Raw genomic sequence first — 25595 nt, 5'->3', positions numbered from 1 at the left:
AGAGGAACTCAAAAGCCTCTTGATGAAAGTGAAAGTGGAGAGTGAAAAAGTTGGCTTAAAGCTCAACATTCAGAAAACGAAGATCATGGCATCCGGTCCCATCAGTTCATGGGAAATAGATGGGGAAACAGTGGGAACAGTGTCAGACTTTATTTTTCTGGGCTCCAAAATCACTGCAGATGGTGGCTGCAGCCATGAAATTAAAAGACGCTTACTCCTTGGAAGGAAAGTTATGACCAACCTAGAAAGCATATTCAAAAGCAGAGACATTACTTTGCCAACAAAGGTTCGTCTAGTCAAGGCTATGGTTTTTCCTGTGGTCATGTATGAATGTGAGGGTTGGACTGTGAAGAAGGCTGAGCACCGAAGAATTGATGTTTTTGAACTGTGGTGTTGGAGAAGACTCTTGAGAGTCCCTTGGACTGCAAGGAGATCCAACCAGTCCATTCTGAAGGAGATCAGCCCTGGGATTTCTTTGGAAGGAATGATGCTAAAGCTGAAACTCCAGTACTTTGGCCACCTCATGCGAAGAGTTGACTCATTGGAAAAGACTCTGATGCTGGGAGGGATTGGGGGCAGGAGGAGAAGGGGACGACAGAGGATGAGATGGCTGGATGGTATCACTGACTCGATGGACGTGAGTCTCAGTGAACTCCGGGAGTTGGTGATGGACAGGGAGGCCTGGCGTGCTGCGATTCATGGGGCTGCAAAGAGTCGGACATGACTGAGCGACTGAACTGATCTGACGACGGTGTACCAGCCTTTATACCAGGAACAAAGGAAAACAAGACCTTCAGGAATTTCAGTCAAGTTAATACTGGGTAATACAAGATAAAATGAAAAGTGATGGAAAGAAAATACACCCATTTAAATTTCTTTCACTCTCCTAAATCAAAACCAATTGGAATAAACTCATTCTAAATATTAAGAAAGGTTTCATGGCCAAAAACTATATGAAGTGAGCTTCCAACTCTCTTCTCCCGTGATAGGAGAAGACATATGGCCCATAAACAAGCATCTGTTTACATGCAGGTATGTAATTACATGTGTGTTTATGTAAACACACCTCAATGGAAATAAAAACTACCTGAATTCTATGTCTTCATGAGAAATGCAGATTAAACCTTTAAAAACGAATAAAGGCTAAACCATTCGCAGGGGTCCTCTGCAGGCCTTTCAACAGCGTAAGGGTTTATCCCTGTTGATGGCACCACTGCTGTGGTTTCCCAAGGGGCTACACAGCTTGAATGAAGGAGCCTCTATTCTCAGACCTGGTACTGAAATTTCCAAAAAAATTCCACAAACAATACAAAAAACCCACAGGTAAAATTATTTTTACTTTTTACTGCCAAAAATATGAATATCATAAAATTCAACAACCATATGAAAGGATTAACAGTTGCATAAATCATAAAATATGATCTATTTTAAAGAAACAGGCAATGTCTATCTATTTTAGGTACTATTTTTCAAATATTCATAGTAGTGTGACAGTCTGTATTAAATTTTGAAAAGTGGCATGTTTCAGAATGTCACTTAAAACATTTCAAAATAATAAAAAGGAAATAAAGTGACAATTATCTGTTTATTTCTATTGCAAATTACCATTTAAAAGTTATTAAACTGGCTCTGGTTATGCTTCAGGTAAAATAAATTTCACAAGCATTTCCCCAAAGTTTCAATGTCTCTCCAACCAAAGCTGTTATCTGAGAAATCATTATATATTTCAGTTTCCTCCACAGTTCTTAAATCTGCAAAAAGGGAAGTTTGGGGAACAAAACACATGCCTATCCACATACACGATCGTGCCAGGTCTACAGCCCTTGTTTGCTGGGCTGTGTATCAACCCAGGGGCTGGTTCAAAGCAGACACTGGGGCCCCTGCCTCATATACTTTTGAGGCTCTCTTTCAGATGAGCAGGCCAAGCAGGTGGGGCAGCCTGACCCTGGGCTGAGGTTGGGGTGGAAGCCTGCTGGCATGCACGCTATCGCTCCTCACTCTGATGCCCACCAGTGTGTAAAGGTGGTCCCACCCTAGGGTCCAGCCACAGCATTTCCATCAGTGCCCTCTGATGCCAGGACGGCTGCCCGCAGGAACCTAGCTGCTGGTATTCCCCTTTCCTTCGTCTGCCCACCTCATCAAAGGTGTAATCAGGACACACCGCAGTCTCAAGACACCTCTGTGCCCTCGACTCCCACCACTCTCCCCTTGGCTCTAGTCACTGCCCCGCCAAATCCAATTCCTCCCTCAGGACCTCTGCACTCACTGTTCCTGCCTCCTGGAGCATTTTCCCCAAATTTCCTCAGGGATGGATCACATCACACAGGCTTCACTCTAAGTCTCTGTCCAAATGTCGCGTCCTCAGAGATGTCTTCTCTGCCTTCTAAGACACTCACACCTCCCTCTCTGCTCTCATTTCCATCCTGTCCCTTGTCTCTGTCTGTAGCAATGGTTTTCTGATATTACCTCATGTGTTAAGCTTTCTAGGGCTGCCATGACAAATCACCACAAACTTGGTGGCTTAAACCAACAGAAGTTTTTTCTCATGGTGAAGAACAAAACACGAAGAGTACCAGATTATACCCTAACCCAGTTTGTGGGTTTTCAACTCCATTCCATGATGTACAGTATATTCAGTACCTGCTATAATGAGGCTGGAAATAGGCTAAATGGGCTATTTATATGAGGCCAGCACAACCTCATCAGCATAAAAATGTCTTTCCTACTTGAGCACCCTTTGCAGTGTGGCATAAATTTCAGCAGATGGTGCGCACGCCCTCTAGTGGCCATGAGAACAGTTACCTCCATGTGTTGCTTTCCTCAATGGCAACAGTATTTCTGAATTAATGTTGCTGCTGCTGCTGCTAAGTTGCTTCAGTCCTGTCCAACTCTGTACGACCCCAGAGACGGCAGCCCACCAGGCTCCCCTGTCCCTGGGATTCTCCAGGCAAGAACACTGGGGTGGGTTGCCATTTCCTTCTCCAATGCATGAAAGTGAAAAGTGAAAGTGAAGTCGCTCAGTCATATCCAACTCTTAGCGACCCCATAGACTGCAGCCTACCAGGCTCCTCCATCCATGGGATTTTCCAGGCAAGAGTATTGGAGTGGGGTGCCGTTGCCTTCTCCGAATTAATGTTAACTCACATTTATTGGAGAAGGAAATGGCAACGCACTCCAGTGTTCTTGCCTGGAGAATGCCAGGGACGGGGGAGCCTGGTGGGCTGCCATCTATGGGGTCGCACAGAGTCAGACACGACTGAAGTGACTCAGCAGCAGCAGCAGAAAATGTAAAGCTAAAGTTGTACAGAACTATGTATCTACTTCTTTGTGCAACATCAGAGTACAAACAACACTTTTACTAACAAACAACAGGATAACAGCAGATACCAGGCAGCATTCTAGGTTTGTCTCCAAAGTGCTCAGATTTCTGTCAATTGGCAATTTACCCAATGCCCTGCTTCTCCCTCCAAATACCTTCCAAATGTTCTCTTATCCCATTTAAATTTAAAACAACTTGATTTATCAAAACTTCTAAGAATAAATGAATGGATATATGCTAAATCACTGCTCTTAAAAAGATAAATTATAGAAATTCATGAAAAGACTTTGAAAAGATTTTGGTTACAGATATGAGTTTTACTGTTGGCATCTGGTGGTAGACTAAAAGGTACAAATCAGATGATTCTGTCACATGCTTTAAAATATAAAAAAGTAAGAATATTGACACAGAAGCTACTGATACTTAAGACAAATTACCGACAGAGGAGTCATAAAATTAGTGACTATGAAAGTGACATTACCACACTCAGTCCTATTCCCTTTCCAATCAACTTAATGTCTAAATAAAAGTGACACGGGTATGTCTGACTATGCTGTCTCCAAGTAATAAACTGTCTTGTCTGTCTCTTAAACAGTTATAAAGAACTTTCAAGGAAGAGGAATTTTATCATACAATTAGAGTAAATGAAGAAAGGAGAATTTCTTAACATGGTTTGCAACAAGATGACATAAAGCTCCTGATCTCTGCCTGCAGTGTCCACCAGGAAGTCCATTTAGTTTTAGCTACATTCATGATTTATAAGTCAGGTATGATTTTAGTGCATATCTGGGAAGAACATTCTAGACTCTACCAAGCGTCAATCCTATGATTTTCATACACACAACACTCCCAGTTCTACAGAATAAATACTAATGACCCAATTAATAAAACTTTGCTTCTTTAATAGTAAGTCAATAGCCCATCCTTTATCACTAATTATTCTTAGAACCATTATTAAAGATGAAGGAAAAAAAGTTACAGTCAAGTTAAGATTTATTTCAAAATTTTTCTTCCATGAAGGATCAAAAATGACACAAAAATAATTAAATATTCAAAGTTTTAACCTCTAGTTACATAGTAAAAATTCAAATCAGAGACTTTAATCATTCCTTTGTAATAAGGAAGAATCTTGGGACCCAGAAGACCTGGACTGCAGTCCAGTCTCACTTAGGGTAAATCCTACCCTCTCTGCCTCTCTGTACCTTTATCTTCTTAATCTGTTTAGAGGATCTACAGTTTTCAACTACCTCACATGGCTGCTGGGAAAATCAGAAGTAAAAGCACTTGAAAACTGCTGGTCACTTACCCAAGCATAGTTTACTCATTCTTTGCTGATAATGTCTAAGGTATTTTAGAATTTACAGAGTCAAGCACTTACAATACTCACCCTTTAATGTCTTTCTGCAATGTTCAGTAAATTAAACGCAATACTGTTTTCCTAAAAATAGCATCTGGGTTTAGTGTCATATTTTACAAACATAAAAGTATGGTGAATGATGAGCAATCTGATTTGGTTAGGTCTGATGTATTCTACGTCAAATAAAATATTGGTTAGGGAATTCTCCAGCAGTCCAATGGTTAGAACTCGGTGCTTCCACTGCAGGGAGCGTGGGCTCGATGCCTGGCTGGGGAACTAAGAACCAGCAAGCCGTGCGACACTGTCACAACTATATACACACGTATATACATACATGCACACACACACATGTATTTTCTCCATTTGTTAAAAACTTCTGCTCTTCTAGGTAATTATCAAATAATCTGAAATAGGCTTTTAAAAGGATTCATCTATAGGACTTGTAAAAATTCAAACCAACCTAGAATTAGAGCATTTCTGTTTATAACAGCATTAGAAGCATATGTGAATAGAGTGCAGTATACACAGAATAATGAAGTTTATGTCAATATAGAAAGTTGTTAATTGCAGAGTAGCATCACTGCCCAAGTAATAAACACTACACAATCTTACAATGATCTACACTATTCATAAATACCTGGATTAGAGACAAACTTATAAGTAACCAATATGGTTTTTTTTAATGAGGAGGAAATTATCAAATGCATTCCTGTAACACATCACAGACACATCTAGAGACAGAAGCAGTGCCATCCTAACAAACCTTAGAAGTGCCACAGAAACATTAAATAATTATTTCTGCCCAATTTTAGTATACCTAAATTTAAACACACTTGATATTGAAATCCGTATTTGTAATTTCATGGAATTATCAATCCATATTAAACACACTTGATATTGAAATCCATATTTGTAAAGACAACATTTGGATATTGTAATCCAAATACAGATTTGATATTGAAATACATATTTGATCAAAGCAAGTATCTGTCATACTAAGATTTCTTTAAATCAGCAATACCCTTAACATACTTAGGATGCATGCTTTTTTGGGGCGGGGGGAGGGTGTGGTACAAACAAACTGAGTAAAAAGCTGAGCATCAGGGACATCTACAGACGAAAAATAACTCACTCCAGGCTCTAGCTCCCCACGGGTAACACTCCAGAAGTTTCTAGTTAAGGCATTGCTTAATTTTCATCTCTCTACTGACACTGTGATAAGCAGAGACACTTGAAATAATTAGATTGCGGCTTTCTGTGTGCTATATGAAAAAAATGTGTGTTTATACTAAGACCTGTGAGGCATCCTAAAGACCTTATTTGAGGAAACAATCATTCAGAACAGCGGTTCTCACCCAGGATGATTCTGTGCCCCTAAGGGACACGTGACAATGCCTGGATATTTTTGCTTGTCACAAGTAAGGGGGAGGTGCGGTGCTATTGGTATGAGCACGTGGAGGCCAAGGATGCTGCTAAACATTCTGCAGAGTGCGGGACAACCTGCCACAATACAGAATTATCTGATGCCAAATGTCAATACTGCCGAGGCTGAGAAACCTTAATTTAAAGGATGCCTATAACGTTTATTATGGTCCAGAGTGAGGCCTCTAAAAATTCTTTTAAACTTTTTTATTTATTCAACTATCAAAACCATGACAGTGGTTTCATTTCTGGATCGGAAATTGTGTCTTTATGCTATCTTACAGAGAGTGAATGAAGCTGATATTGCTTCTTTCTAAGGCAGTATCTGGTATGTTTCACAAGATAAAAGACTTCCCATTTGAAACCATGCTGGGCGCAACTCCCAAATTCTTTCACAATTAATCAAATACTGTGTCTTGCCAACCCAACAGTTCCATCTCAGTGAACAGAAGCCCAGCAAAGATGATTCTAACAAGATAAAAGCCATCTGCAGCTTTCAGGAGGCATTTGAAAGGCCAAGAGAAGCTCTACAGGGTTCCATCTTGGCAGCACTCTCTTGGGTCCCATCTTAAAAGCAGTCTAACCATTGTTGTCATCTTTCTAATTAAGTGGGCTGCCGAAAACAAACAAACAACTTGAGTAATGTCACTGGCACAACACCGAGTCTGATGTGAACTCAACAACAGACTTGGAGCATCATCACTGAAAGCTGCTGCTGAAAAGCGGGTTCTAAGAATGGAGAAGCTCAAGGTCAGGAATCATCCTTGCTGCTCAGTCATAGCTGTGCCCTCGTCTCTCTCCTGCAGATCCAACTACAGAGACACTACAAACATCTTAGAGACAGTAATAAAAAAGGGTCAGAAAGATCTCTGATACACATGCTCAAAGGCAGTTTCAAAAATACTCTCCCAACCAAAAATGATAAATCTTCTTTCGTCTGCCTCTTTCCAACCTCTAAACTCACCAAAGCCAAAACAGGAGGGATTATCTGAGCCATCTCCCTTACTTCAGAGATGAGAAATCTGCATAAAACGCAGAAATCAAAGATTTCTGTCAGAGCTAGATGTCAGGGCTAAAACCCAGCCCTGTAGAGTCCTGCTGCTGCTGCTGCTAAGTCACTTCAGTCAAGTCCGACTCTGTGCGACCCCAGAGACGGCAGCCCACCAGGTTCCCCCGTCCCTGGGATTCTCCAGGCAAGAACACTGGAGTGGGTTGCCATTTCCTTCTCCAATGCATGAAAGTGAAAAGTGAAAGTGAAGTCGCTCCTAGCTGAGTCCATCTCATCACATGACCTCTGCTTAAGAACTGGCTCAAAACTCTCTGTACACAAATCTCTCATAGAGCTGGATATAATCATAAAGCCACCTCTCTGTGCTCTGTAAAGCCAAATCATCTCCGGTTTTTTTCCACACTCTTTTGGGGCAGCTCTTCTCCCATTTCTTTACTTTCTAGAGGACACTGAGTGAAAATGTAAAGGGAAAAACAGAGGGCAGCAATCCAGGCCCAATGTTCCCCAGAAGTCTCAACAGAGTTCACCTGAAGGAAGACCTCTTGGCCTCTGCAGGTCATTTTTTATCATCTCAGTTACAAAACAAACAAAAGCTTTTTATATAAGTAGGGAATTCCAGCAGATGTTATGCATTTTGAGTTCTCTCAGTAGTGCTAACTATCCAGGATTTTTCCACAATGTAATTTTCACTGACAGATTTTCATTTATTATGACTACATCCTACCTGGCATTTTCTTTTTAAAATCTCATTTAACCCGTTTTACCAATGAGAAAATGGAGGCATAAAGAGGTTAAGTACTAGCTGGAGGCCACATAGCTTAGAAGACAGAGGTGAGTTTGGATTCAAGTTTGTCTGAGTCCTGATTCTTCACCGTCTTGCTGGACCACCCCAGTGACTGACTGTCATCTACTGAAAATCTACATGAAAACCCTCATTGCACAATCACTGCACCAAAAGGAGTCTCAGGAAAACCCTGTTCCCGGACCTTGACGCCTGGCAGATGAGTGACCTGCCCCCAGTCACAGACCCAGTCAGTGCTGCCAGAGGGATGGGCCCAGGTGCCCTGCCTCCCACTGTAGGTCCTGCTCACCAGCCTCCCAGGAAAACCTACCCTTTATCCACGTAGGAAGAAGCATTCATCCTAAAGCACATCTGGGAACTAGAAGCAGAATACCTGGAGAGGAACACTGCTGCCTAGAGAATCTGCTAACAGTTAACACAAAGTGTTTCTGACACAACTGGAAAAAGCTGTAAATGATGTTCTGGGGAAAGAAATTCATATCCCACCTATATAAAATATACACAGTGCAAAAGGTAACTTTTAACCAAATGACAGTTACTAAATTCTCAAGTATGAGAGGTGGATTCATATGCTTTTTATCTCTACTAGGTACTTATAGTCTTGATTTTGTTGTAGCTAAGTATCATTTTTACCTGTGACCAAGAGGCTCAGATGGTAAAGAATCTGCCTGCAATGCAGGAGGCTCAGGGCTGAGAAGATCTCCTGGAAAAGGCAATGGAATGGCTACCCATTTCAGTATTCTTGCCTGGAGAATTCCATGGATAGAGCCTGGTGGTCCAAGGGGTCCCAAAAGAGTCAGACACAACTCAGCGACTAACATCATAAGTATGATTTTACATTTGATCCAGTGAATTTTTCTGTGGAACTATTTTTATAATTTTTGAGATTATTTTAAGATTTATATTGGTCTCTCAATAACAACCTGTCCTGAACATGCATTGAGGACCCCAACAAAATAATCCATCAGGGGTTTACTGGCAATAGGAAAACAGTTGAGATGCCATGTTAGGAAACTTTCTGTTAATAAACCTTGACAGTTTTACACATTTAATAAAACAGAAAGAACATATTCCTAGCTTTTTTTTAAAAAAACTACACTACAACTTACAAGAAAACCAGGTATCTCACAGTAAAGTGCTGTCAGCATCATATACAATTTTTAGAAATCTATGTCCTATGTGCTTCAGTCCCTTCAGTCGTGTCTGGCTCTTTGCAACCTCATGGACTGTATCCCCCAGGCTCCTCTGTCCATGGGATTCTCCAGGCAAGAGTACTGGAGTGGGCTGCTGTGCCCTTTTCCAGGGGATCTTCCCAAACCAGGGAATCTTCCTGACACAGGGATCGAAGCCACGTCTCAAGTCTCCTGCTCTGGCAGGCGGGTCCTTTACCACCTTTACCACTGGGATGCCCAGAAGTGCTGTGTTATCTTCTATTTAGAATCCACAAGTGCATATAAATTGTAAATGAATCCTTACATACTCCATCTTATATTCAGAAATCCACAAGTGCATAGAAATTGTAAATTAATCCTTACATACTCTAAGTTAATCGTGAGACAAACTGAAAGTTTGTTTAAAATTCCCGAATAAAAAATAGTACTCACAAGTTTTCTGTTCTCTAAAAACTCACTTGGCCAAACCATCCCTATAATTAAGTATCTCCAAAAGCATTTAGTTGGGGCTTACCTATAATGTGATCTTTTAATTGCTGCAAATCAGGAGGTATAAAGACTCTTCTAATAAAAACAATCCAATGCAACCCAGTGAAGCCTGAGGAAATGGGAGAAGACAGGAAAGACAGGTACCTCGTAGTTTGAGAGAAAATCTAGTAATTCTGATTGAGATGGGATGTAGAGAAGTGGTTTCATCACTCGGCGGACAAACTTCTCAATGTAAACAGCACTCATGGGGCCTTTGTATTCGATTGGTCCAAAACTAGTACCAAAAAAATAAAAATAAAAAATAAAATACATCATGCATTAAACCTGTAATATGTAACTGAAATCATCAACACCACAAAACGAAAATGTCTTGTTTTAGGATCCCAACTGGTTCATATGTCAGTAGCCTTCCTTGTCTCAAGAGGGTAACTGCAGGCCTAATTAAGAGCAAGCATTTTATGTGAGGGGAGGTACAACTGGCCATTACTTTTTAATATGAAATTAATTCTGCAAACTGAATTTCAGAGCAAAGTTCATTCTAGTCTCTGAAAAAAAATTAATTCTCACAGTAACATTGCTATAAAAAACAATAAACAGGCAACTCTGAAAACTGACCAAATGCCAAAGGATTCCAGGATCTTTACACAATTCTGCTGCGGGGTGGGGGAGGGGAGAAAGGCGGGGGAAGGGGTACACTTTCCTTTTCAAGTCACCGTGAAATTAGGAACAAGTTGAGCAGTTGGTCCTTGGCCTACTACAAAGTAGTCATTAAATATTCTCAGAGGCACTTACACAAAGGATCACTAAATAAACCTTAAACATACTTAAAACTTTATTACAACAAAAAATCGTATGAAGATATGAAGTCAGGGAACTGTACAAATGATCTTCCCTGTTTTCTCAGGCAGTTGTGCTTGGGGACACACAGGAATTTGATTTAGTACCGATAAGCAATACTGCCAACACCGAGTTACCCTCCTAAGCTAATCAGAATGCTCACAGGGCTTTCTTCACTCTTGCACAACAGACATTGCTCAAATATAATTGGATGGTATGTGGCAAGGATGGGGGAGTACGGCGAAATTCAGCAGATCTATACCCATTCTTCTCTCTGAATAGAAACTGACACCAAGTGTCCTGTTAACAGCAACAACAGAGCATAGAAAAGAACTACGTAAATGGGGATCACAATATTAATATATGATAACAGAAATTCATACACATACACATACATATAATGTGATGACATAAACAATCTTCAGTGTGCACTGCAGAATATGACAGCAGACAGAGGAACATCAGCAGAAAGAGGTAAAAATAGCATTCTACACACAGTGGAGACACTGGGTCAGCGACTCTATGGATTCAAGACTTACTACAATTCATTTGCTAACTAATTTTGTTTTTAATTTACTACCACCACCAACCCTATCATCCACCACCAATTTTTAATTTAAAGGAAGAAATCAAAAAAATCATCTGATAACTTATTTTGCTTAGCAGAAAGTGGGCCAGGGACCTGGAAACCTCATCCACTCACGCAAATCAGGCTCTGCTGAGGTTCCCAGGTCCCGTGTTACAAGGGTCCCAGGGATCAGGTGTAATGAGAAGATCCCCAGATGCGGATCGTAGAGCACGTTTTGCCAGCACACCATGGCCACTGCTTTCGGACAAGCTGACTGAGGGGAGCTGAATTCTGCATAGAGTGTTTTGGGAAAACTACTTCCTGCCTCAGAGCCTTTCCTAAACTGCCTTTGTGACTGGCAGTAAAACAAGACAAAAAAACGGAGTCTGCTCTCACAAAACAGGAAAGCCTGTTAATTTCTATAGGTAGCTACTACTAGTTAAGCTGTTACACAAACAGCACAGAATACAAAAAGGCTACCTTTTGGGTGTCTCTGCCGTAGCACTTTATTTTCTGGTACAACGGGAATGGTAGATGTTGAAATGAGTATTAATGGTTCTGAACCAACTCAAACAAGTAAAGGTTTAACAGGCCAAGAGGAGGGGCAGGCACTTTAAGGTATAGCAGCCTCAGATTCCCCATCTGTAAACTAAGAGGGCTGGACTAAGTATTTCTGACGTTCCTTTCATGTCCTTTCAATCTTTCTATAAAACTAAGAAAACCAGTAGTGTAAGACAGTGCTGCACACCCACATAACCTGAAATGACATTTGTACTCAATTCAAGGGAACTCTTGTGATTTTAATGTCACATCAAGCTAAGTCTACCTCTGGGCAGCGGGCTTGGGTACACACTGTTGCAAGGCCTACACTCCCTGCTAACCATCTGCACCCTATTTCCAAAAAAAGACACACAGGGATCTCTTCAGGGCAAGCTCATCGCCCATTACACATTACCGAGGTTTAGAACTTTCAAATATTAATGTAACACCACATACTTACCTTAAAAAAATAGAAGTGACCATCAGAAAGTTACTCAGAGAAACTGTTTATACCCAGAGGGAAATTTGAGGGTGGAGATGGGGAAGGAATGTGTGTTTTTGCCCAAATACTATTTAATAGCTCCTGAGAAACAACACTCTGAGCCACACAAGTTTTATGTTAGAGACACAGGAATGTGCTGGAAGGGGACAGATAATCCACACATGACAGTCTGGTGATATCTATAATAAATCTGCACTGATTAAGGCCCAAGAATTTTAGAGGGAGGTAATAAAGCCTAACGAAGAAGGCAATGGCACCCCACTCCAATACTCTTGCCTGGAAAATCCCATGGACGGAGGAGCCTGGTAGGCTGCAGTCCATGGGGTCACTAAGAGTTGGACACGACTGAGTGACTTCACTTTCACTTTTCACTTTCATGCATTGGAGAAGGAAATGGCAACCCACTCCAGTGTTCGCACCTGGAGAATCCCAGGGACGGGGGAGCCTGGTGGGCTGCCGTCTCTGGGGTCGCACAGAGTCGGACATGACTGAAGTGACATAGCATAGCATAGCAATAAAGCCTAAAAAGTAAAGTTCTTACTGGTCAACTCTTCTTAACCCTTCAGTAACAAACTTCAAGCCAATTACACTGAACAGAGCCCAGAATTTCATCTTCTGTGTCTAAAATCCTTCAAGTCAGATTTTAGACCTAACATCCACAGCGGGATTTCCCAGGGGTCTCAGTGGTAAAGAATTCACCCGCCAACGCAAGAGCCACAGGAGACACAGGTTCAATCCCTGGAGGAGGAAATGGCAACCCACTCCAGTACTCTTGCTGGGATAATCCCATAGACAGAGGAGGCTGGAGGGCTAGTCCATAGTCACAAAGAGTCGGACACAACTGAGCAACTAACCAACCCGGAGCAAGGCCCGGGCAGTTCTCCAAAGTCAAACACCAGTATTTCTGCAGCAAAGTGAGTACAGAGGCACCTGATGTGGTACAAAGACTATGGGTGGCCTCCTGGTACTTTAGGCCAAATGAATGCATTTGGGGACGATGTTCATGGAACTCTCTCTCTCAGGTCTTCAAAGCTCTCTGGATTTCAGAATGATACATTATAGGATTGCTGACTTGTAGTTTTTTCTTCCCAATTTGAAAAGATGTTAGATATCCTCCTGACTGTGTTATGCTGCTAGATAACGGGATAAGGACTTTAGTACATTTTTATTCCATAAAATACTTCTATAATATTTGAAACATACAGCCACACAGTGGAGTAACCAGTACAATTGAAAACAATGCTACTGAATATGTCATGACATGGAAAAATGTTCACACACAAAAAAAGCAGTTGAGGAGATATTACTACTATCAATACATGATCCCTTTTTTTACGTTAAAAAAGGGGGATGTGGATATGTACAGTCACAGGAGAATATAAATCAAAACACATAGTGATTATGGATGGTTGATAAATCACAGATCCTTCTATTTACTTATTTTTGCTTGTTATTTTCTCAATTTTCTATAGTGGATACTTTTAAACAGGATAAAACAAAAATTCACTTTGAAACTGATAAACTGAATTGGATTAGAAACACTACTTGAAAGTTCTTACCTCCGATGATACAGATATATTACAGGAAAATAAAAAAAGTGTTTCTGTTTTCTGCATTTCCCCTGATTCCACCAACAGTTAATTGCGACAAACAACACCTGCAAGTCAAAGAAGGTTTCAAATGACTATAAATAACAACTGAAAAATCACCAAGATTTAAAAAACAAAATAATAGAAATGAAACAATCCCTCTCTGAAACAGAAAGCATTAAAAAAATCGTTTTGGGTATTCAAAGAAGGGCATCATTTACCCTGACAAGGACAAAGAAAGACTCCAGTGTCCAGCTGCGACTCTGAATACTTTACAGTCTGGTCCAAGAGGAAAATGAGCTGCTCCAAATCCTGGAGTGAATGACACCAAAGAACTTTTTCTAAGCATGATTATACTAAAACTTACCAGTAGGATATGTCTTTTGATAGTCAAACTGAGAATCTGAGAACAAAAACAATTCTTACCTACAGCTGACATACCAAAAATTTCAAAGGACCGTTTTTAATAATGATATTAAAAACCAATAAAGATAATAGATGACTAGAACTATGCTCTAAAATATACTATCAGAGAGCAAAAATATGGATTAAATATGTATTTATAGGCAGATGCTGAAGTATTTAAGGAGACGTATCCCAGTGCCTGAAATTTACTTTGAACTGTACCCAAAATGGGATGGATTAATAGTTAGGTGCAGTTTCTCACCTTTGCTACTACCGACACTTTGAGCATGAACTGATACAGGTTTTTTGCTGCTGTTTGTTTTTGCTGGGGGGCAGGGGTGAGGAGGGCACACAGTGGATGTCGGATGTGGTAGGATCCCTGGCCTCCCCTCTCTAGCAGTGACAACCCAAAACCTCTCCAGTCCGTCCCAAAGTCCCCTGAGGACAAAACTGCCTCTAGTTGAGAACCACTGATTATGTGGATGACAAGATGAATAGATACATGATAAAACAAGCCTAATGTTATTAGACGTTAAGTGGCAGACACAGCTCACCTTTGCTATTATATGTTTAAAAATCTTTGTAATAAAGTACTGAAAAATATGAAGACTACAAATGAAAAGTCACTTTCAGATGCCTTATACTGACCAGAGAGCAGTACTACTCAAAACTTAATGTAAACTCTCCAGAACTCCTTTTATACTCTACCTATACTTTCTAACAGTACCTTTACCAAGGCTGACACCTCAAAAAAGGGCACAATCTACCACATTTGCTAATTGTATTAAGTAATGTGGCTCCAGAAATTTTTGCCTGTTTTCAAAAATAAATCCACTCCTTTTCCCTTCTGAGAACACAGAACAATAAGCTCTCAATTTAGAAGGAGCTGAAATTTTTTCTGAAAGAAGGCAGAGCGCATCAGCTATGGATGGCACTGTAACCTCCACCACTTGTCCTGCAGCCTTTAACAAACTATTCTGCCCTCTAAACCCAAGGTCGTGCTTCAGGGCAACCAGCATCAGCTTGCAGGGCTGTTCTAAGGAGCAGGGGCCTGCACACCAGCACGCAATCCCTACAGTCACTCTGAAGGACATATTCCTTAGGCTGGCAGTAATATAACAAGTAGTTGACACTTACCCTAAAATACAACAGACTCTCACATTTTCCCACAAGTGCTCTAAATGAGGAATGACTTACAAAGGGGTGACTTCTTTAAGCTTGCCTCCCAGAGCTCCCTTAGGGTTATTTTCTTCCCACAAGTGTCCCCAGCTTGATTACTATCAGCCATTCTTAAGGGGAGTTGTGGCGTGGTGGGGGCGGGGCGGGGGGGGGCGGGGGTGGGGGTTGGGGGGAGACAAGGAATAGATTGATTCCATGGGTCCAAAGCTGGAACACAAAATCACAACCCCCTGAGAATCAATGCTATCAATACAAAAATCAATGTATTTATACAGTACTTAGCATCAAGCTCAGGGGTATAACTTAATTAAAAAGGTTTTGCTAGGCTGGGCAGGAAGTCTAGCCAACATTTATAACATTGTTTCTAAGAAAATCCAACTGAGAGTTCTAAATGAACTTCTGAAACTGGACTGTGCCACAAGTCACCCCAGATCAGTGGGTCTGGACAGCAGCCTCTTAGAAACCTGTGGGATGCTTTTTGGCTGACTGCATCGGTCGGTGGGTGCTAGAGGGCATGTGGCGGGCAGGGGCCGTGGCCCTGAAGTCTGCAGTGCTCCAAGCTGCTCTGCACATGGAACGATCCTCCATATCCCCCAGAGCAGTTTTAAACGTCCTGCCAAACACTGATGTGGAGGGAAACCTGTTTATTATTATTAAACTCAGATTTTGACTCCATTTTATATATGTCAATCCAAAGCATGGCTTCTCTGTTCACTGAATTTCTCAAGAAGGCAACATCTGTTTAATTGAGGTCAGAAAGGACTTTCGTCGGCTCAGAACTTTACCAAGAGCTGTTCACCATTTAGAAAAATCAAGTCACTGAGAGCAATGCCCTCGTGGCCCCTGTGTGGCCAACATATCCTACTTTATGAGGCTGCGTTTGTAACTGTTCCTGCATTTATAACTCATAGCGGTTCTACATAAAGGTACAGGGACCTAACTTACCACAGCACTTACATACTAAAACACGTTTAATTATATACCACTTTTCTTTTTCCCCTTATCTTTATGTTATAATTAGTGCATTAGATTGGCTACACTGAAACTATATGTATAGGGGAGTTTTATCATCTATGAATACCTTCTGAGGACAGAAAAAGGGATATCAAAAAATACTTGTTTTATAAAGGTCAACTGGGATCCACTGGATTGAAAACCACTGCCAGACAGAAGGCCTATTTATCAATTGTCTATACATCCCTCTTACCAAGCATGAAGGTGGCGTTCATTAAATTTTTGTTGAATGTAGCTATGGTCTAGGTATTTGAAAGGTCTGCCTAGTAACACTGTAATCATGACACATAAATTTCTCTTACGTAAAACAACTAACCAGCAAATGTTAACAGTACATTCAATGAGGATTTTCAGTCTCCCCACTGAAACCAGACAACCTGGCACCCTGAGATGAGCACTGGCCTCATCACGAGAAAACGTGGCATCTCCTCCCACTCCTGCCTCTAACCAACTATGACAAGCACAATCAGAAAGCCTCTGCTCACAGGGGCTTTACGATTTAGGCTCAAAATAAGGCTGTTGGCCTTCACCCTGGCAAAACCAGCCGTCTGGGAAAGCTGTCTCTGTGGGAGAAACTGCCCTGCGCCTGGCCTGCCAGTCATCTGACGGTCAGGCTGAATGCCCACCTTACCTGGTCTGAAAGCCGACTCGCTGCTTGTTCAATTTCAGCCCTGGCGGCGATGGACTGGCCACACCACGGAGCATAGAAGAATAGCAGCACCACCTCTGAATCCCGGCGAATGTGCTCTGCATAGTCCAGCTGCCCCTGGAAGAGGTCAAGAACCGGAGACCTCGAGGAGAAAAAGCTGACAGGTGGCTTTGCTGGAATTATCACATCTTTTGCTCGACTAAAAAAAGAGCAAACACAAGATTGTTTAGTTTATCTTCTTCTAACAACAGCTCTGTGTAGAAAGAGAACAAAGCTTAAAAGAAAAGTCTTCTCTTAAATAAGAAAAGGGACTTCCCCAAACACTGGCCTGGAGGATAAAAGCAGTACTTTGTGCTAAGCGAAGGCAAGATTTGACTGAGAGAATGCAAGACAAGACTCAATGACATGTTAAAAACATTCTCTAACACTGTCTGCCCCGGGTGCGGGGTGGAAGGGCAGGGGAGAGCACAGGAGAAGAGTGTCTGAATAATTCGGACTCTTGCCTCCCCGACCCAAAAGACTCCATCCTTATCTCTCTGCAGCCTTGCTCTCCACAAGCCACTGATGTCCAGGGTTTCAGAGCCACCAGTGAGCTTGCTCAAAATCAAGAGGGGGGAGCACGCATGGCACCACTAGGAGGCATGGGAAATGCTCACAGCCCACTCACATTAAGTTCATTAGCTGTGGCTGGCCTGTACTTGGGACACTCAGGTAAAAGTAATAATAATGTAGATGTCTCCATTATGCATCATGATCCAAAGGTTAATAAAGATGAATAGCAAAGCAACTGCCCATTTAACTGGAAAACAGGTTTCCTAAGTATGTACTTAAGACTCACAGAAGGTCAGGGGAAGAAAGAAAATAAAACTAAACAAGTGGCCAGAGCCAAGACAACAAGGTCTGTGCCGAAGCTGCATCCCACCAGGTTAAAGGGCCCCAGTGAACACTCTTGAGCTGTCCACACATCTGGATTAAAAGAGTATAAAACCATTAGAGAAGCTTAGCTAAGAAACCAAGAGAGGAAATAAAAATGGAACCCTACGAAAATTCAATTAACCCAAAAGAGGGAATTTCCTAGATGTTCGGTGGTTGACACTCCATGCTTTCAAACTGCTGAGGGCCTGGGTTTGGTCCCTGTTGGGAAACTGAGATTCCCGAAGACCATGGGGTAGCAGGTTAGGGGGGAGGGATGGGGCAGGAAGGTGAGCAGAAAAAAGACCAAGAGAGGAAGAAAAACCAGAAAGTATAAATGGAAAACAAACAGCCAGATGGTAAACACAAACCCAACCATATCAACAATTACATTAAATATAAAAGGACTAAACCACCCAATTAAGAGGAAGAGATTGCCAGGCTGGATAATGAAGCAAAACCCAACCATATGCTGTCTAAAAGCATTTTAAACATAAAGACATAGCATGAAACCACAGGGATGGGAAAAGATAAACTACATACATAGTAAGCACAAAAAAAGCTGTAATAAATCATTAGGTGAAAGGATAAACTAATTTGTGTGTTCTTACAATTAAATGTTCCTCAGTAATATAAAAGACAACAAACCAATATATGCTATAACTGGATGAATTTCAAAATACACTGAAAGAAGTCAGACACTAAAGAATACATATAATACGAATGCATTGACATGAAATTCCGTAACAGGCAAAACTAGTCTATAATGAAATCCATCACATCAGCAGTGGTCTGGACTTGGAAGTAGAGCAAGGAAGACTGACTGCAGAGAGCGCTGAGGAAAGTTTCTGGGGACAAGGAATTAAAAGGGTAGCGGTGGCTACACTGGCCAAAAGCCATGGACCTACATATGTAAAATATGTGAATTTTACCAAACGTAAATTATAGTACAATGGCACTGATGAGAAACTTTGGCTGATGCGTCACCTCCTTGGTGAGGACTGCTCTGACGATTCTCCCAATTTTTTTTTCTTCTCTCAGGTTCCTATTATTTGCTTTCAACAGCCCTCACCATAATCTGTGACTTACTTATTTACCTGTTTATTAACTCCATAAGGGTAACAACCCTGGCTCTTTTTTTCACTGATAAATCCTCACTGGATTTGCAGCTCCCAGTACTGCAAAGGTCAGTAATGTGTGAAATGAACAAACCTACCCTACTCACCTCATTTGAATATATGTGACAGCAAATTAAATCCATACAGACATATATTATTAATCTGAATCAAAAATGTCAGAAGGTCCATTTGCTTTGCAAGGCATGATTCTAGAACTCTGTTCTAACTTTAAATGTGTTCAAATGAACTTTGAACTCTGGTCTCTCAGTATATAGCAAAGTAGCAGGATGGAGAAACAGGTAGGAACATGCCACCAGCTCTGAGATATGCAGCAGACAGACAGATACTTAGAACCAAAAAAGAAATCAGACATCTGGGTTGCTTCACGTCCTGGTGGTGGTTTAGTCGCTAAGTCGAATCTGACTCTTGCGACTCCACAGACAGTAGCCTGCCAGGCTCCTCTGTCCATGAGATTCTCCAGGCAAGAATTCTGGAGTGGGTTGCCATTTCCTTCTCCAGGGGATCTTCCCCACCCAGAAATCAAACCCAGGTCTCCTGCACTGCAGGCAGATTCTTTACCAACTGAGCTATGAGAAGCCCTTGCATGTCCTAGATATTGTAAATAGTGCTGCAATGAACACTGGGATACATGTGTCTTTTTCAGCTATGGTCTCTCAAGGGTATATGCCCAGGAATGGGACACAGAAGCAACCTAGATGTCCACTGACAGATGAATGGGTAAAGAAGTTGTAGTGTAATACAATGGAATATTATTCAAAGCCATAAAAAGGAATGCATTTTGAGTCCGTTCCAATGAGGTGGATGAACCTAGAGCCTATAATACAGAGTGAAGTTAAGCCAGAGAGAGAAAAACAAATACTATATATTAATACATGTATATGGAATCTAGAAAGATGGTCCTGATGAACCTGTTTGCAAGACAGCAATGGAGACACATAGAGAACACACTTGTGACACAGTGGGGGAAGGAGAGGGCGGGATGAATTGAGAGGGTAACACTGAAACCTGTGTCACCGTATGTAGAATAGACAGCCAGTGTGCACGCTGTGTGACGCAAAGAGCTCAACCCAGTGCTCTGTGACAGCCCAGAGGCGTGGGGCGGGGCGGGAGGCGCCAGAGGGAGGGGACGTATGTGTACCTGTGGCTGATTCATGCTAATGTACGGCAGAAATTAACACAATACTGTGCAGCAATCATCCTTCAGTTACAAATACATAAATTAAAAAAAAAAAGAAAGAAATCATACAAACACCCAAGACCAAAGCTACTCTTAAGAGCCTTGGATCATTTAGTTTGAGGAAAAGAGTACATACCCTTCTCTACATCTAGAAGGTGTCAGCTTCCTGAATTAAGACAGTTTTAAATATATTGCTTCCCCATTTTAACCAAAAATTATTAACATCATAAAGTAATGCTGTTAAAAGTCAGAGCAAATCTCCAATTTACACACTCACACTAATATTTTAACTCTGCAATCAGGGAGCTTTGTCTAAGTAAAACATCTTCATAACCCCAAAAACTCGGTCACTTACACAATAATTCCAAAAAAAAGTTCAATGAGCAAATGTTACTGGGCTTCAGGCACTGCTGTATAGGAAGTAAGGCTATAGGAGCAGGGACCTGTTCTCAAGGGGCTTCCTTTCTCAGGGAAGAAGACATGCAAACAAGCAAACCTGTCAACAGACATAAAACCATACAAAATGAACATGCTCGCTGGAGAAGTCAACACAGAAATGTGGCAGGGCACCTGGAAGCTCCTCCATGGGGTGGTGGTCAGGGTGGTGTCTTTTAAGCTGAGATGTGAGTGACAGGGAGGCAGTCACCCAGAGGCAAGGCCCTGAGGCAAGCTGACACATTCTCAGCAAGTCCAAAAGTCTTGGAGGTATTATTTTTCTACTCTTCAAATTTGGTGGTAAGAGTTAAATACGCAAACGGAAGGAAAATGCAGGTCTGTGACAAATCAAACAAAGGACAATCATCAGCCTAGTACTATTGATGAGCCAGCTCCTCAAGTAAACAAGCCAGACAAGCCCGTGGCCCGTCAGAAAGCAAACATTAACCAGGGCAGAGAAACCCGTATGTGTCTGCCCCAACAGAAGCATTCATGAGTCGCCATTTAACTCCTAAATTAGCTACTGTTTTTGAGAAACTAAATGGAGATTAAAGATTTCCTGCAGCTTTGAAGCCAAAGTCTCAGGTACCAAAAAACTCAAAGAGCTGATTGCAAACAAGGAAGTCCTGTCGCAACTCCCAATTTCTATACGAGAATCATGCTCTACACCTCCTTCCAAAGAGGGTCTGAGGCAGCTTTGAGCTTACAAAACAAAATAAAGCAAAATGAATATATACACATAGAGAGATAATGGGGGACAGGGAAGCCTGGAGTGCTGCAGTCCCTGAGGTCCCAAAAAGTCAGAGATGACGGAGCGACTGAACAACAGAGATAACAGAGACAGACACCCAAAGACATACTTATAACTTTTCCCCCACAAAAACACACCCACAAAGCAGGGTAAAAGGAAAGGATGAAGTCATGGACATTCAATGCATAGAAAGGCAGCTAGGACAGAGATTAAGTGCTCAGAAATGTACAACTAATTATTAATAGTGTTTCAATCCCAAATCAACCTTTTTTCTTTTTTAAAAAATAAGCAATAAGACACTAAAGGGGGTTGTCTTATTTCAGGTCTGGAGCTATTAATAAAAAATAACTTAAAAAAAATTCTACTCTCCTTTAAGCCTCTGTCCTTATTAAAACACAAGATCTTAAAAGCAAAATAGGAAAAGAGCGGCAGAAATGTCAGAGTCAGTTGTAGAACAATAAAGCAGTATCATGACACCATTCAATCAAAGGAGATTATAAAAAATCAATTTGAGTCTATTAAAAGACCATCAAATTTGTGGCACAGAAAGAAGCTGGACAGGCAAACAGGCTGTTCACTGGCTCATTCTCCTTGCCTGAAGCAGGTGGGATCTCACTCAGCCTGCTCCATTAACTGGATTTACACTTCCTGAAATCTCAAAGGACTTTCATATCTACTAAGTCTTGTTCTCTCAGAGAAAATACTACGCTTTATTGCTATAAATGGACAAACTGATGCAAGCAAGCTGTCCACCCCTGAAGGAGAGAGAACCTCTCTTCCTCATCTGAACTCGAATACCACATTGCCATATTCTACCTTGTAAAATACTTTGTGTAATTCCCTTGTGTAGGACGTGACACAGAACACAGTTAAGAGCCTGATTTCTGACAATAAAGGATTCAAATTCCAGCTCAGCCACTTATTAGGTGGAAGTGAATTGGGGCAAGTTTTGCAACATGGCCAAAGCTCCACTCCTTCGTGTGTAAACTGCAAGAGTAAGAACATATATATATGCGTGTGTGTGTGTGTGTATCTCTCTCCAGACTTTACTAGGTGACTTAAGTGATCCACAACAGGCTCTCAGGTCACGTGTTAAATAAATAAATGCATTCATGGAATCTGTAGTTCTCAAACAGGTGACTCTGTTCCCCAGAGGACATCAGGTACGATCTGGAGACATTTCTTATTGTCACATTGTGGGGGGTGGCGGGTAAGAGCAGGTAGTAGGTAGAGGTTAGGGATACCGCTGAACACCTCAGAACGTACAAGGCAGCCCGCTACCACAAGAATTATCTGAGTCAAAATATCAACAGTACCAAGGCTGAGAAACCCAGCTGGCAGGCTGCACCTGGCACAATGGCAAATGCTCAATAAGGTTTTTTGTTTAGTTTTTTTACTATATGACTTTTTTTTCAATTAGGGATATAGTTGTTTTACAATGTTGTGTTAGTTTCTGCTACACAGCGAAGTGGATCAGCCATACATATACTTCCATGTGTGTGCACACATGCTCAGTTGCTCAGTCATGGCCAACTCTCTGCAACCCCATGGACTGCAGCCCTCCAGGCTCCTCTGTCCATAGATTTTCCAGGCAAGAATACTGGAGTGGGTTGCCATTTCCTTCTCCAGGGGATCTTCCTGATCCAGGGATCAAACCCATATCTTCTGCATCTCTTGCACCGGCAGGTGGATTCTTCACCACTGAGCCACCTGGGAAGCCCATATGTATCCACGATCCCCTCCTTTTTGGATTTCCCTTCCATTTAGGTCACCAGAGAGCATTATGTTGAGTTCTCTGTGCTGTACAACAGGTTCTCATTATTACCTATTTTATACATATTAGCGTATATATTGGAGAAGGCAATGGCACCCCACTCCAGTTCTCTTGCCTGGAAAATCCCATGGACGGAGGAGCCTGGTAGGCTGCAGTCCATGGGGTTGCTAGAAGTTGGACACAACTGAGCAACTTCACTTTCACTTTTCTCTTTCCTGCATTGGAGAAGGAAAGAGCAACCCACTCCAGTGTTCTTGCCTGGAGAATCCCAGGGATAGGGGAGCCTGGTAGGCTGCCATCCATGGGGTCGCACAGAGTCGGCACGACTGAAGCGACTTAGCAGCAGCAGCAGCGTATATATGTCAATCCCCATCTCCTAATTCATCAGCAATAATTATTATAACTTCTTCTTTCTACTAAAATCTCCAACCTTTTGACATCTCTTTGACAACAGGGGTCATATATTGTCCTAAACAGACTCCATAAAATTGTTCCAAGTTGAAATCTTCCCAGTGGCCGCTATGCCGGTCAGTGGCACCACAAACTAATAAACTGGAGTCCCAGGAGACACACTATGGACACACTAAAATACGAAAACACACTGGACACGCTAAAACATAAAGCAAAACTTGTACTGGTGTCCTTTTCCAAAGCAAGACACATTAACTGTCTTTCCCTCCCCCACCCCACCCACTAGCTCCAGCCTAGGCCTTTCTCCCAGTTTCAGGAAAACACCAGTCCACCAGTCTTGTCCAGCCCCAGGACCTTTGCACCTGCTGTTTCCTTTACCCTGGACATCCCCCCTCCCCCGGATCTCCCCAGTGCTAGCCCCTTCCCCTTCTTGGGTGATTCTCCAATGTAGCTCCCCAGGGAAGGTCTTTAAGCCCCACCCTCATTGCTTCTATTCCCTGCACAGCACTTACTGAAATCCTTTAAGATTATGTTAAGGTTACTCGTTTACTGCCTGTATACCAACCACTGGAATGGAGAACAGGAACTTCTGATATTCATCACACACCCTCGAGGAGCCGTCAGCATACAGTAAGTGCGGATAAATAATCGTTAGATCCATGAGTGCATGAATTCTCAACGTCCGGGACGCTAGTGGTCGTCTACGCCTACCCGAGGCATAGGGAAATAAAATGGGTGATAAATAAGGGTCCTACAGCATGGGCAAAAGGCACGGATGCACCCCCAAGAAATCCCAACACGTGACAAGCACATCTGAACCTGGCCCACCTTTCCTCGGTATGAAAATGGTAGGAAGAGCGCCGGGCAGCACCTCAGAGCCTCGCCTGAGGGCTCGCTGGCCGGCGAGAAGAGAAAGCGGCGGGCAGGGCCGCATGCGGCAGGCGGGAGGATCAAGTCCACCGGCCGGGGCAAAGGCAGGCCCGACTTCCGGAGGCCGCTTCGACCCTCGACTCTGAGGCCCCCAAACCGGTCACGCGCCGCCGGCCCGGCCGAGGGGCGCCGGGCCGGGGTGGGGTGCGGGCCGTCTCACCTGCAGGTAAACTTGAGGGCGAGGAGTAGCGCGCAGCCGAGCGCCACGGCCCCGCAGAGCAGCTCGGGCCGCCGGCGCGCCATGAGAGAGGCGCCGCGCAACCCGCGGCGGAGCCGGCCCTCCGAGGACGCAGCCGGGGCCGGGCTGAGGGAGCCGGAGCCCGCGGGGCCGCCGCCGCCGCCCTCGTCCTCGGCGTCGTCGCTGCTGCTGCTGCCGCCGCCGCCGCCGCGGCCTCCGCATTCCGACATTACATGCTCCCCGTCGCCGGCTTTATACCGCCGTCGCCGCCGCCAAGGGCCCGAAGGCCCGGCCCGGCCCGGCCCGTCGCTCCCCAATCCCGCAGCTCGCCGCGCCGGCTAACCCGGAACCTCCACGTCAGCCCGGCCGCCGCCGCGGCTCCCGCCCCCTCCGGGCAGAGGGCGGAGCCGGACACCACTCGGAAGCCCAACCCCCGGAGGGCCACGCCCCTCGCTCGTGGAGTCTGCGCGGCCCCATCCCTCACCAGCGCCGCCGCGGAGGCGTGTTCGTCCCACAGGCCCCGCCCCGTCCCTGGAGAGTGTGCGCACGCCACCGGTGCCACGTGCTCGCCCCGCTTACGCCCGTCCGTCCACTGAGTCTGCGCAGGCACAGCTGCTAGGTGTCCGGCTGCTCTTACGCTGGTTAAACCCAGCGCTGCCCTAAAGCATCCCCGGGCTGCGGAGAGTCACTGCCTGGTTCCGGGAGCTTAAAAGAGCTATGTTGGTGACAGCAGTCGTGTCTGGGACACATCTGTGGAATTGCAGTGGCATCAGTACTGACCTCACAGGGGTGCTTTGAAGGTTAACCTGAGGTCCTTGATGTAAACTGCTGGGCCCATAGTGAATGCTAAATAAGTCTTAGGGACTGTTCTCTCCCAGTGTCCATTTCCTGCACAGTGAAGTGCTGTGCGCCACGGTACCACGTCCCTACACCACGGCCCTGGGAAAACGGTCTGTGCATCCTGTACTCACTTTAGAGATGGGAAAACCGAAGCGGCTTGGAGAAGCCGCTTGACCGCGTCCACTAGGCATTAGA

At 43.3% G+C, this 25595-nt stretch overlaps 1 protein-coding gene across 3 annotated transcripts in view; it reads right to left on the bottom strand.

Annotated features, from left to right (window-relative positions):
- The window catches only part of TXNDC11 (thioredoxin domain containing 11), a 60317-nt gene extending 35406 nt beyond the window's left edge, over positions 1–24911 (bottom strand). For 2 of the 3 annotated variants that reach the window (XM_027527375.1, XM_027527376.1), the window contains exons 1-4: positions 24543–24911; positions 16836–17052; positions 13577–13674; positions 9715–9844 (exon numbers count right to left, since the gene is read on the bottom strand). In XM_027527375.1, coding sequence (XP_027383176.1) covers positions 9715–9844; positions 13577–13674; positions 16836–17052; positions 24543–24790 — 693 coding nt within the window. In that variant the 5' untranslated portion in view covers positions 24791–24911. The remainder of the gene's footprint in view (positions 1–9714; positions 9845–13576; positions 13675–16835; positions 17053–24542) is intronic. The other variant, XM_027527377.1, reaches the window with a different exon arrangement.
- Between the last annotated feature and the right edge of the window lie 684 nt (positions 24912–25595).

The sequence above is a fragment of the Bos indicus x Bos taurus genome, chromosome 25 (assembly GCF_003369695.1).
Source record: "Bos indicus x Bos taurus breed Angus x Brahman F1 hybrid chromosome 25, Bos_hybrid_MaternalHap_v2.0, whole genome shotgun sequence".
Classification (NCBI taxonomy): Eukaryota; Metazoa; Chordata; class Mammalia; order Artiodactyla; family Bovidae; genus Bos; species Bos indicus x Bos taurus.
This window is presented reverse-complemented; position numbering and strand designations above follow the sequence as displayed.